This window comes from Aulonocara sp. 'chitande type north' Nkhata Bay, linkage group LG17 (assembly GCF_057382095.1).
Source record: "Aulonocara sp. 'chitande type north' Nkhata Bay isolate Kocher_YH1m ecotype deep benthic linkage group LG17, A_spYH_male_GT1.1, whole genome shotgun sequence".
Lineage (NCBI taxonomy): Eukaryota > Metazoa > Chordata > Actinopteri > Cichliformes > Cichlidae > Aulonocara > Aulonocara sp. 'chitande type north' Nkhata Bay.
The window spans coordinates 6,916,834-6,931,396 of NC_141360.1; the positions used below are offsets into that span (position 1 = coordinate 6,916,834).

General features: G+C 39.2%; 1 protein-coding gene across 1 annotated transcript in view; it reads right to left on the minus strand.

Moving 5' to 3' along the window:
* The window catches only part of LOC147309573 (inactive tyrosine-protein kinase transmembrane receptor ROR1-like), a 36,978-nt gene extending 24,304 nt beyond the window's left edge, over positions 1–12,674 (minus strand). The window contains exon 1 of the mRNA XM_086269886.1: positions 12,598–12,674. Coding sequence (XP_086126012.1) covers positions 12,598–12,674 — 77 coding nt within the window. The remainder of the gene's footprint in view (positions 1–12,597) is intronic.
* Between the last annotated feature and the right edge of the window lie 1,889 nt (positions 12,675–14,563).

Here is a 14,563-nt window from a genome sequence, read left to right on the forward strand (position 1 = left end):
TCCAGATGCTGCAGGATGAAGTGTAGGGCCATGTTGATGGCGTCGTCTACAGACCTGTTGGCTCTATATGCAAACTGCAGGGGGTCAAGGAGGGGGGCCGTGAGGGTCCTGAGATGGGAGAGAACTAGGCGCTCAAAAGACTTCATGACCACAGATGTCAGAGCCACGGGTCTGTAGTCATTTAGTCCAGTGATCCTAGATTTCTTGGGGACAGGGATTATGGTGGAGGACTTGAAGCAGGCAGGCACATGACATGCCTGCAGTGAGGAGTTGAAAATGCCAGAAAACACTGGGGCCAGCTCGTTTGCACAGTGTCTGAGGGTGGCAGGAGACACACCGTCTGGGCCGGGAGCTTTCCGAGCATTCAGGTTCTTAAACTGCTTCCTCACATCTGCTTCATGAATATGAAGAGTTGTGGTGGGAGGAGGTGGTGTGACAGAATATGACAAGCGGCCTCGTCCTGGTCTCATTTGAGGATTAAACTTTGGTGTAGGGTTCTGATAATGAAAGAAACCTTTAAGCCTTGAGGATATAAGCTCGAGTGTTTCCCCATAAGAAGTCTGTGATGATGGGTTTGTGCTGAGTTGTGGGGTAAAGGGATGTGAATCTCAATGCTCTTTGTTGGAGCATGCTATGGAAAGGAAAGGATTTGAGGATGATGAGAAGGGGGAGGGAAATCGTGATGACACTTTAGATTTTAGGGTTTTGTTTCCATTAGCTGCTCTGGGTGCTGAGTGAAGAGGAGATGAGCTGCTAGCAACATGAGGTCACAGCTGTTGTATCCTGATTAGGGATGCCCCTAAACTAGTTTTTATTTAATCACTCTCATCCTGGTTTGACAGGAATAATAAATGCTTTGACAGAATCAGGAGGTCTAACATGACCAATAACTTTTTGCTGCTCTAAACCTGCAAATTTAGTTGATAATGTACCTTTTTGTTACCAACCCATTATACATATTACGTTGTATAAATTCATAATTGTCATGTAAAAGAAGCCAAAGTGCAATGATGTGCAAATCATCTAAAGAGAGTCAGAAAAGAAGGTGACTGGTTGGATATGCCCAGTAAAGCTCATGAGTTGTATTGTATCACTTGAATACAACTGTTTGCAAATTTATGTGTTAGACGCTATGTATGTTTGCAACAGATTAAAGATGCCCAACAACAAATCAGACGGCACTTGTGCATCTGGAGATGCACAAGTGCATCTAAGTCTCCGTTTTTCAATTTGTCTGTGCAGCAGGTGAAATCTACACGCATTCGTCAGCATGTTGGGCTCTCTCCATTGGTGTGCACTCGTGATTTCATTATCACAGTAGGGCTGTGTAATGATCTCTTACTGACAGGGAGCCAAAATGGCCACCAGAGGCTGAGGCTGACTGGGATCTGTGGCTGCCAGTGGCCCGTGACCACACTGGGAATGAACAGCAAGTGAGGGCAAACTGAGGCACTGCATCAGGATACAATGGAGAGAGAAGGCCCTCTTGGTCATCATGTTACTGCTGCTCGCTGACTGCAACAATAGAGGCTTCTGTCAGAGAGAAGGAAACTAACAGAGCGCTAAGAGAAGAAGGATGTAAGAACAAACATGAGGGATTAATTTGAGCTGGTGTGCATTTTTTTTAAAAGGGAAAAAAATAAGGAGGCTTCTCTGAAAACAAAATCAAAATCACAGTTTTTTTCCATCCAGCATAGCAAAACTTTGGTAGTATGGTCGAAACTGCCTGAATGCTAAGCTTGATTAATATAGCCATCAGTATGAGGGTTTATTGGGTGCCAAAACCATGAATGAAGCTTTATAATACTAGGAGGAAGAAGGTTTCTTCTTCTTGTATCACAGTATTAATATAAACAGTAACGGGGTAAACAGTACAAATGGGGAATTCAGTGTCTGCCGTTTACAGATGATCCAGCTGTTATTTTACTGCCTGCCTGGCTACCCACTCAGTCTGGTATCATTTAAATAAATGGGGAGGCTGCACTTTTAAGCACACAGACAGTGGGTCTAAGGCAAAGTGTATAAAACATGGATGTGTCACTGGTTTGGTTTGTGGACTACTGTTTTGGAGCCTCTATGGCCTTTTAAGAGACAAGTAACCAAACACTGGAGTGACCATATAAGCTGTGAGCTAATGCTAGCTAGGTTAAAAAGGATGATGCAGTGGAAACCAGCTAATTATGTGCTAATATATAAAAAAATCTCTCTCTCTAGATATTTATCTCACTGCGACTGTAACCGGGGTTTAGACATTAGAATTCTCTCCTAATGAGTCATATTTAAGGTGTAGCATCTGTGCTCCACTGACCAGCAGAAAGGGTACACTTCTGAAGAGACCAGGTGCCAAAGAATCAAAACCAGACATTTTGGAAAACTGTGAACAACTTCACTTTAAAAAAATTTCCTCTTTTACAAGAGCAACTTTGTATCAATAAATATGGAAGAAGAGTGTTGTTTACATAAAACAATGAAATAAGACAACAAAATAGAGAATTATTCCGAAACAAAGTTAGTTACTCAGTGGCTTTGACCCTTTGAATATTTTTACTCTGGCTTCATTTTTCAGTCTCATTGCTTATCACTTGGTCTGAACATAGTCTACAGTCGCAGTCTTTGTTTCTCTGCTAATGCCAAATATAGAATTCTTGCACATACTTCAACTGATTTTTACTGAAAAGCCAGTGCAGTGATTAGTGACTTTGAAAAATAAAAGCTAAAGCTTTCATTAAGCTGTCTGTTTGAATAACTCTTGAATTGAGATAAAACCTAGAAAATTATTTTTGTAAAACACTTCACTGAATGCAACTTAGATACTTATCTTATCTATAATAACGCAAAAATGACTCCCAGATATAGATGCTGGTGTTGCACTGCGCTCTGCTATAAGACCCAGAAAAGTTTAATACAAGAGTTCAACATGCAGGAAAGGAACCGACATCAATCCCATCACTCCTCACAAAACTCCTGACCTGGTGACATCACTTTCCCAGAGGGCAGAAGGGACTCAGAGGTCCTGGAGGGTGGAGGGTTTGGGCAGTGAAGGTGTCAATCTGTCTGTCAATTAGGAGTATAGGAGGCAATATGTCTGCTTAAGCCTGACATAAACCCAGTGGTTTTTCGGCAGACGCATACATACAAACAAACAGAGCTCAGGGGTCACAGAGTCGAATTTGCTGCCTGAGGAGGAGAGGGCTGGAGGGTTTTCGCTTGAATAGCCACATGAATGCCTTAGCAAAAACTATAACCCAAAGCAAAGGAAAGTAAAGGAAAAAGTGTGATGAAGAACATTAAAAGGAGGGTCAAAGATTAATAAAATACAAAATACAAAGAACCTGGCAGCTCTGATATCTGAAAAATAGAAATGTTGATAATTTTCAGAACATCTAAAGTCGTTTAAGCAGGAAGGACCAGCAAAATGGGAAAACAGCCTTATAATGTTTGACTTCCATGTAACAAAAAATTAGGGCTCTGAATTCCAAACTGTCAGTCGAGTATAACAAATACATCAGTTCGTAATTTATTTTCGTAAGAGGTCTTCTCCCCCCGGAGAGCTATTACAAATTTTATTCTTGTTTTCCATATCTCTGTTGCAAATAGATTCCTGACTTTATCTTTTTTCTTAATAGCATTCCTTGAATTGACTCCAGGCTGCCAGCAAACATCCGTGTGGAAACAATAATGACGATTGAAGAAAGGAAAGCAGAAAATAAAGAAGAGTGAAACAAGACTGCCAGGAGCAAACCTGCTTCTACCCCCCGACACACAGATATACACACACACACACACACACAGATATATACACACACACTTTTGTGCATGATTTACGACAGCTTATAGCCTAGATCACAGATCCCAATCTGAACACACAGAGACAGACACTTAAAAAAGACAGGAGGACACATGTTTTGGCTAACTGGCTACTGACGGTGCTTAAGGAACAAGAATGTGCATGTTTGAACACAAGCACGGCTTCCTGAGGAAACTGAAATAATCCTTGATGAGAGCGAGTAAGAATCACAAAAGACACGGAGAAAGGTAACACTGTTGTGAAGCTCATAAATAATCCGTCTTTAAACACACTGGGGACTGTATGACAGAGAAAACACACAAAAAGACTTATGTTCAGTTTAAGGACATCCACCTTAAACGACATTCCTGTAACTAAACAAAGCTTCTAATGAACTGCTGACAGTATCTTCTGTATGCCTTTGTCCACTGGATACATTTTCTGCAATTCCCACGGAAAAAAAAGCATTACAAATGATAACACACTTTATTTATATAGCACCTTTAAAAGCAGTTTACAAAGTGATTTGCCAAAAGTGCAAAGCACTTTAGAAAGGTAGAAAGGTTTCAGGTGAAAAGGAAGGTGAAACTTAAAATTATATCTACTGCAATGTAAAAAAACCCAAACAAACCCTAACATCATTAACCCTTTCAAAATTCGCACTAGCGAAATGAAAATGTCAGGGAGCTATACCTGAGCCTGTGACTTTAAACACTGTTCTGGGGGTTAGAAAGATAGTCTAAGAAATACATTTGAGAAAAGGGATACTCTTCAACTGCATGTTGATAACAGATGTCATAAAATACATGTAGATTTTTTCTTTCTTTTCTTTTACAGCCTCTTTTTAATTTACTGCTGGATATATTCAGTCCGGGTGCGGTGTTGAATTTGGCTCTTTGTCCTTGTAGGAGGTGATAGAGTGAACAAAGGTGCAGCATGTTTGATTAACAATGAAGACCAGATCCTCTGTGCTAAAGTTTGCAGTAAGAGCAGTTAAAAGGAAACAACAGTAAAAAGTGTCAGAAATCAATATGCAAAATACTGGATTTTGATCCCAGTCACTGAAAATATATCTTTGGTTCACTTTATAAATTTCTTTTTAGGATGAATGAACAATTATTACCCAATGTGATCAGGTGGAACCCCCTTTCCTTTGCTATACACATCAGTCGTGTTGCTGTTTCTCAACACATTTTACATTCAGAGTATCCAGGCATTTTGTCTGGAGTTCCTGGGAACTACAGGCAAGTAGTAATATGTTGATGAAACTGAAGCACACAACCAAGCTTAAGGAATGTGAGTACAACAGAAAATATTTATTGGAATGCTCCAGCCATAATAGTACAATATTCACCTGCTGTGTGACAACCGGTGTAAAGCACAAATCTTGACACGGACATAAGAACTTACAGGCATACTCAAAAATGGTTTTGCTGAAGGTATTTTAAGGGATATGACTTGTCTTCAAGGTCCAACCTTCCAATAATAAGATAAGTTAAGGCTCCTGCACTCGTGGAAACAAACACAACTATTCATTTGGTGAAAGCGCCAGGCAAACGCTCTCACAGCTGTTGTATATATTTACAATGTGCTTGATATATGTGTACGTATGTGCAACTTTGTGTATGTTCACAGAACCTTTTTGTGATGGAGGAAACATTATAGTATTTCAACAAACCAAAAGGTTTCTGTGCATGCACGAACCTCGCCGACTCACACGAACTGCTTATCAGCCGAAGCTGCATTATAACAAAGTCAAAGTCCCTCTAGAAGCAAGCCAGCGCAAAACACCACTAGACACATATTTGGGGATTATTCTGAAGCATTAGCTAAATTAACTTTAATTTGATTGTTTACTTAGACATGGAAATGGCATGTATGGAATCACAGGTCAAATCAGATGAAAACTGTTTAAAGTGTTTGCTGGCTTGGCTGCAAAAACAACCCTCCTTGCTGTTTGGGGGATTTCCCCATCAATTTAAAATAGGAATTCTTTGAGTTCTGTGTTTATACCAAGAGACATGAAGTCAAAATGATCTCCTAATAGCAAATAATTTCACTTTAGCTCTTATTGAGGCGGTCGAGTCCTCAAGATTTTCTGATTAACAAATGCAAATGCAACTTTTTTTTAGATTCTAACATTTTATTAAAAAAATGGATATCCTGATATATCTCTGCTTTTCCACATAGTACTACATGGTGTATATAAAAAAATCACTTAACACACTTAAAATAAATGTATTGAGTGGGTTAACTTTTGGAGGCTTTGTTTATTTTTATTTTTTTGGACTGACGATGATGTGAAAGTGTCAAAGTGTATCGTTAGAATGTATCAAAGTGCTACAGAAAGCATTATCAGTGGTCAGACAAAGCAATGGCTATGGGGAAGGGTGAAATCAAAAAGGTATGCGATCCCAGTTGTAATGCATTTGGCAAATTCATTTGTGACTCATAAGACTCAGTCATGAACATGGGTGTCTGTGTGTCATTTTTCACCACACAGACTAAGAGTTTTCATGCTAAGACTGGGTCAGCAGCATTTTATAAAGTCCACTTTAAAATTGCTAAAGTGCAGGAGCAGTGTAAACTCTAGGCATACAATATATCTCTTACAGTCTTTACAAAAACAGAGCTGAACCCAGGCTGGAAAAAGAAACATAATTTAATCAGTTTTGTCACCAGGCTCCAGCAGCCCAAATTTGCTCATACTTGACCTCACCCTATCCTGGCCCACCTAAGATGAGTTTGACATCATTTCACAGAAGTGAATGAATCTGATCAAAACAGAAAAACATACGTAATCTGGGCTCTCTGCCTCACACTGACATTAATAAAACTGTAGAATTGGTCCAGTGAGGTTGCATTCATCTAGCTTTTCAAGAAAATCCAGAAAAGGAGACTTTATCAAAACCCTGAATGGCCTTTGGTCACATGCATGCAATTTGGTGGGCGCCAGGACTAATAAATGCTAAACTGATTGATAAACTGACCTGAACTGATGGAAGATAATAACACTCTCAGCGCAAACTGCATTGATCACATTAAGTGCTGCATGCCATCTGGCTTTCGCTGGCAGGACAGCGATCTAAACTGCTAACAAAAGCTTCTATATAACCTCTAAATAGACACAATGTACACTGTGCCCATTTGTTTCTCTCACACACCACCAAGGGCAAAGAAAGAGCACTTTCTCTGCATACAGTTCCCTTTTTTCCTGTGCAAAAGTGTATATGTGTGTGTGTGTTCATGGGAGGTTTAGGGCAGAGTTCAGGGAAAACCCAAATACCCTGTGTAGACCTTCTAACCCTCAGGGAGAAACTGTGATTCACAAAATATCTCTCTCTCTCTCTCTCTCTCTCTATCTCTCTCTCTCTCTCTCTCTCTCTCTCACACACACACACACACACACACACAGACACACACACACACACACACACACCTTAAAACACAGACTTTACCAGATCTGACCTTGACCAGACCTGCCAACGGGATCACCAACACACATACACAAAGAAACCTGGGAAACAGGAAGTCGGCCTTGTCCAAGCATGTGTGCGAAAGCTCCGTTAATAAAGAGTGGTGTATGAAAACTCATAATGTGTGTAAAGACAGACGTGTGTCACGTCTAATGCCTAATAATGTAAATTGCTTTAATGGCTAAGGCCGTCTACAATTTATGCCCCCCCCCCCGAGTGTGTGGGGCAGCATTTAGGTGGGGCTTGTGGGAGGGAGGCTGTGGTGGTATCTCTGATTTCAAACAGCCGCTGGTGCTCTGGGACCAGGGCATGTCAAAAGGACCCGTCCCCGATGAGCCATATTAGGGCCCTGATCCCCAATCAATCAGCACCACGCTAAAAAGAATCCCAAACAAGACGGCAATTAAGCCCCGCCGAGGACTTAACTAAACATGTGAGAGAGATAGGCTTTGTAAGAGTAACTCTGTGGGCACTTCTTTGACTCGGTTTGTGAGTGTGCATTTTTGCGGGGAAAAAGGCCCCAATCTATGCAAAGTACAGAGGTTCAAAATGTCCCTGCAGAACAACCTTTGTTTTTCAAAGTGGAACAGTAAACACACTCATATTTGAACACGAAGCATCAGAGCGCCTACCGATTATGTTTTGACGACTAGACTAGAAGCTGAGTCTGATATGCAAATGCAACAACAACAACAACAACAATCTTTATTTATAGAGCACATTTAAAAGCCTTGGGCATACCAAAGTGCTTTACATAAAACAATAAAAGGTTCAAACATTGATAACGGATAAATAAAAATAAGGAGTTATGTTCATAGATAAAAGCTACCAATAAGAATGACTACAGCACATGGGTAATAGCAAGATAAAAGCTGTACCACCATAATAAAAAACACCAATAGAAAGATAGGAGGGAATTAATACAAGAGGTCAATAGGTCACAGCAACCAAACAAACAAACCAGCAATTAAAAGGTGGAGAAGGCGAGTTTAAAAAGATATGTTTTAAGCTGTGATTTAAAAGAATGAATAGAATCAGATGCCCGGATGCCAATCGGGAGATTGTTCCAAAGCACAGGTGCAACAAGAGCAAACGATCGATCACCTCTAGTCTTAAGTCGAGATCTGGGCTGAGCCAGCAGTAACTGTGACGATGACCTTAAAGCCCTGGCAGGAGCATAAGGGTTTAAAAGGTCCTTAAGGTAGCTGGGTGCAGTGTTGTTAGTAATTTTAAAAGTAAACAACAAAATTTTAAATTGAATACGATATTTGACAGGCAACCAGTGCAGATCGGCATGCAGGTAAAAAGGAGACCTTTAATATGCTATAACTTGCTTTTTCACCTGGTGAGGTGACCACTGAACCTTTAACTATAATGCCCTTTTTTGAAAATTTCACCAGTAAATTATTTGATACACACCCCAGCTTATTTTAATGGGGTCAGGCTGGAGGATTTGATTGGCTTTCATTGAATGACCCAAACATGGACAGAATACCTTTTTATAAATTTCGCCAAGAAAGTTTCCCCACTTCATGTTCCACGTTTTGCAGATAAACATAAGCAAATAGGGGACTGTCCACCAGCTACTGCTCTTACCCCAATTAAACTGCAAGCAGGTTGAGAAAACTCACAGAGCCATTTGCGTGCAAGTCCGAATGGCAAGAAAAAAGACTTTCAGTGTGACAGATGTGTTCCCCCTACTCCTAAAATTAAAAGAGAGAGAAGAGCCCCATGTGTTAGTCTGAAGCGCTGAAGAAAATCAGCATGTGGTCGAGAAGAAATGCATCCAAAAATTGAGAGGGCCTGTCATCCCCTCAGTCTGAATGGGTGCGATGCTTGTGGTGTAGAGCAAATCATAATCAGTCCTGGCCAGCATCAGAGAACCGCAGCCGTGTTGACACTGGCACCGAGGTGCAAAGAAGTGAAACCAAAATCCAGGGTTTCTCAATACAGCACACAAGTTCACAGTCTCAGTAAGAGTCTATTGTGACCAAAAACAGCACATGCACTATGCTGCGGGCTGGGGGGTTTAATGGGCGAGTGGTTTTGAAATGGCGGGCCTGCATATCTCTCTGAACTAACAGGACACTTTTTTGCGCCTCGTTTCAGAGTTAGCATGCATTTGGGGTTTTGTTAATATCAAATAAGGCAACCGGTTAGCCAAACAGCATGTTCACCTTCTTCCTGAAGTTAAGAAATAACGTTTGTATGCTGAATGCGACTCTATCGCCAGGGGTTGCTAGCATGATGACATAAATAAAGGAAGCAGCTACCTCAGCTTTGTCCAACACCACAGATTCACATTTTATATGTTGATTGTGTTATCTGTAAAACTGCTAAAGTGATTTAAAAACAAAAACCAGATTGTAGGGTTGCAGGAGGTTATGTGTGGTGCTTTCTGGGAGTCCTGAAGGCAGTTGATACATTTCAGTGTTTTCAATGGACTAAACAAACAGTTTGGATTTTGTTTACTTTGGACAGCAGCAGGCTATGGGGCGCCGTTTGTAAACTGAAACATGCCGAAATTAACAGCAACATTTTTCCACATTTAGCTCTAAATCTTACAAAAACATGTTTTTTCGAGTCATTTTTTACATTTAGTAAAATATTTGTAACTTTTCATATTTAAAACAGGATTTTAAATGTTAAATCTAAATGCTAAATGTTAAATCTAAATGTTAAATGTTAAATGTAAATGCTAAATGTTAAATGTAAATATTATATTTAAATGTAAATGTTAAATGTTAAATGTAAATATTATATTTAAATGTAAATGTTAAATGTTAAATGTAAATATTATATATAAATCTAAATGTTAAATGTTAAATCTAAATGTTATATATAAATCTAAATGTTAAATGTTAAATCTAAATGTTATATATAAATCTAAATGTTAAATGTTAAATCTAAATGTTATATATAAATCTAAATGTTAAATGTTAAATCTAAATGTTATATATAAATCTAAATGTTAAATGTTAAATCTAAATATTATATATAAATCTAAATGTTAAATGTTAAATCTAAATGTTACGGGAAACTAAATATTTAGCTAATATGCAAATTTATTGTACGGGTCAACGGAAATACCAAAATAAAAGCTTCAAGAAAACCTCCCGCGCTAAAGTGTGCCGGTCGCGGTCAGGTTCTGTGTTTGCGCTCCTCTTACGGTCACTTTTGACTGCCATGAGCTGCTTCGACTATTCCCTACCAGCATGTCCAGCGATTTAGCTGAAAACATTGGAAGAGCCGTTTTGTCGGCCATCCAACGATTCAGCGGTAATGCACCCTCGACCTCACAAACGCCGCAGCACTTGGTAAGTTTATTGTATAGCATTTTGGACGGGTTGATAGCAGTGTTAGCAAAACTAGCAAAGCTAAATTACTTAGCTAGTCCTCAATTATTTCTCTCAGTCAGAACATGGTATGAAATGTTTAGGTGGAAACTAGCAAGCTAACTTCCTGTTAACTTGTAACTCCGTTAAATTTAATAAATTCTGTTTTCATTGATGCATGGATGTTAAACTTAATTGTTACACCTGGTAAAGCAGCAAGGTTGATGATTTTATTAAAGATGAAAGAATTTAGACCGTTTTTAACTCTCAGTGTTCATCCGACTTTGGGAGCTGAAGCCCACGGAGTTTTGGACCCAGATTACTCCATGAAGCTCCTCACTACGGCAGCCGTAATGCTCTGACAATCCATCAAGCAGTGCAGCTTACCAAAGTAGTACTAAAACATTTTTTAACAGATGTCTGCACGCCAAAATCGGTTCGAGGTCAGTAAGCACAACCAGAATTCATACATAGGCACTCTTTCGATTTTTGAGAAAATTAATTAAGTGTGCCATATAGTGTGGAAAATATGTTATACAGAAGAAAAGAATATTTCCCGATATATATCATTACCGCACGTGCTTCAAATTATACAGCGATATGGATTTTAGGCCATATCGCCCAGCCCTAATGTGACGCCCGACTTTACTCTCAACTTACTGTTTCTTTGCTTCCTCAAACTTCTGGATGAGCTTCCTCAGAACGCCATTTTTAGAAACCCTGGCAGTGAGAGGCCGGTGCTCCGACAGTTACGACATCATATGTCTGTTCTGGAAAGACAAACGAGGATGTTTTAGAGGCACAAAAAGAAGTATGTGTGATCACAAGAAGATTTTTTTAAAATCATATGTATTTGTGTCTAAACCAAAACCCATTTCCCCTGTCCAAATCACGTTTTATGTTTTTAAACCCACTTTGCACAGAGAGGCATGTTTTGAAAAATTATTCTTACAAACGGGGAATGAAACAACTACGCTTAAAATAAAGATGGTATTAGTTTATTTTGTTCCAACCTTTAATTTATTGTAGTTTACTTTTATTTGTTTGCTTTTGGTTTTTTAAAGGTTTGAGGTGTGAAAGAAACTGAAGTGGAGTTTGAAAACAATAAATGGCTGTGTGGTTTGAGAATGTGTTTGTGCCGGGGGGCTGCGAAGATTTTCTTGTAAAACAAACAGGGGCCTAGCAAAAAAAAAAAAAAAAAAAAGGTTTGGAAACCACTGGTTTAATGTAACATCCTTTTATTTATCCTCCCTGTCCTATATATCCACGTTCAAAGTCATGGGTTTGGTCAATCTAAGGAGAGAAACTTAGACCTCCCTTTTGCCAGCCACCTCTTCCAGCTCATCTGGGGGAAAACTGAATTATTTCCAAGCCAACTGTGAAATGTAATCTCTCCACCGAGCCCTCAGTTTGCCCTGGGGCCTCCTACCTCCAGGACATGCCTAAAACACCTCATGCAGGTGGTGTCCAGAAGGCATCCAAATCACATGCCAGAATCACATCAGCTGCCTCCTTTCGATGTGAAGGAGCAGTGTCTCTAATCCAAATGCCTCCCCAATGACTGAACTCTTCATCCTATCACAAAGGCAAAGGCTGCCTACCCTTCAGAGAAGGGTTATTTTGTCACTTATATCTGCCATCTCATTCTTTCTGTCACTATCTAAAGCTCACGACCATAGTTGATGGTGGGGAGGTAGATTGACAGATAAATCAACAGCTTCACTTTTATGCTTAACTCTTACTTCAAAACAACAGAGCCCCAATCTGTCTGTCAACCTCCCGCTCTGTTCTCCCTTCATTTGTGAATAAGACCTTGAGGTACCAAAATTCTCCATTTGATGCAGCGAGTCATCCCTGACCTGGAGACAGGACTCTGCTCTTTCTTTGCTGAAGACCACGGCCCTTGACTTGAAGGTGCTCACTGTCCTTCCTGCAACTTCACTCTTTGATGCAAACCATCCCAGTTTACATCTAAGGCTGTCTGGGAACGTTTAGAGACAGGACACTCTCAGCCATCTGCTCCAGCACTCGTAGGTGGTTCCCGTCAGTGGTTGGGAAGCGGCACATCCTCGACATCATGCCGCCAAACACTGAAGAAACACAAAATTCAGTTAGCTGGGATTAGATGAAGACAGATCTGACCAACGTTTTTCTCTGTGGACTGCCACTCAATCTCCGAGGTAAACAGACACCTCCCATTCACCGGGGACAATCAATTTAACTCAACCTTTTCAGGATATGTGACTGGAAGAGTTAATGAAGCTCTGTAAAATTGTCCACTTCTTTGTAAATGAACCATCCCATGTTGTGTAGCTCTCTGGATTTTGTACTTATTGGCCTACATATTTATTTAAAATAACAACAGCGTGAATATCAAAAACTGTTAACATTGCTTTAAAGTTCTCATCTAGTTTATATTTACCTATAAAACCAGATGAGATGACATTGATAATATAACAGCAGTTTTCTCTGCTGAGTTGATGTTGCTGATCAGTGGCTGGACGACAAAAACAAAACATAATCAGAATCAGAAAAATGTATTAATCCCTAAAGAAATGATGTGGTTACACAATGATAATAACATCATAAATGTTGCTTTGGCTCATTGACCTCAGGTATTTGAATTTCTCCACCTATATTACTTCTACTTCCTGCAGCATCTCTGTTAAATCTGTCTCCCTCTCATTCACACAACATCTCTCCAGAACACTCCTCCACCGCTACAGGCCGTCTTTCACCTGTTTCTTAATGTTGTCCACAAACATAATAGACCAGAGACTCCTGCCTGACCTCAACTGTCAACATACCCATCATCATAAAAATGAGAACAAAATAAAGAGCATAGATTCCTTTCAATATTTTGGATTTCTTTTCTTTTGACAGAGGAAAAATTCAAAATAAGATGAACAGTAAAAACAGGTAATAAATAATAAAAATAGAAGCTAAGGAAGATCTTCAGAACACAAATTTGAAACTCAAACACAACTCAAAACTCTAGGACCATGGCACTGAATCCTGTGTGCTGTTTAGCAATAGTTTTAGTTGTATGTTTTCTATCCAGCCTTTTCTTAGAGCAACTGCTCATATCCATAGCAAAGAACTCCTGGTACCAATTATATTTTCATTTAAAAAAAGGAAAAATAAGTGTATTATAATGTAGCTGGGCACTGTCCCAAAAACTGGTGTTTCTTTAAAGATAAAAAGGCCCAGTTTGCATAGAAAATCTTATTTACTCATTTTTGTTGTTTGAGCTTAGTTGTTGTTTGAGCTTAGTTGTTGTTGTTTCGGAGGCAAATTGAATGCAATAGTTTGATCAGTTATACTTTGAGGATCTGTTTGGGTTTAAGTGATGGGAAATGTCTGTATTTGTTGAGTATCTATAATCATTTACTCACAAATCAATAAATCTGAGTTTGTAATTCCTGGGATTTCAAAGCAAGTCAGTCCAATATTACATTACAAAATATCAATTTTTTTTTTTATATAAAAGATTGCACATGCACACCCACACAATAATTTGTAACCATCAATATAGGCTGATAATTCTTATCATAAAGCTAGCACACAGTTGCAGACTTTTAAACAATATGGTCTTCAAGACACCATAGGGAAAGCTTAAACTGTTTGATTATAAATTTAAATGTACAAAAAAGGCAGTCTGAAAATCAAGTATAAACATTTAAAAACAATTTTACAAATGGACAAAGTACAAAAAGAGCAACAGTCACTCAAAATGAAGAGAAGCAATGTCTGAGGAAGTGGTTCGTAAATAGGAAAAAGGTGTTCATCGGTTTACTGTAGGTGCAGATGGCGGTCTGGCCGAGAATTGTACAGAAAGCATCAGAATGTTTTGCATACATTCTTGTTTGTTTGTTTTTCTTCTTTGTTTTTGGCAGTTTCAGTTCAACTCTTGTGTATAGAAAATAGTCTAGATTTAAACGGCATGGGAGGATGAAATGGGAAAC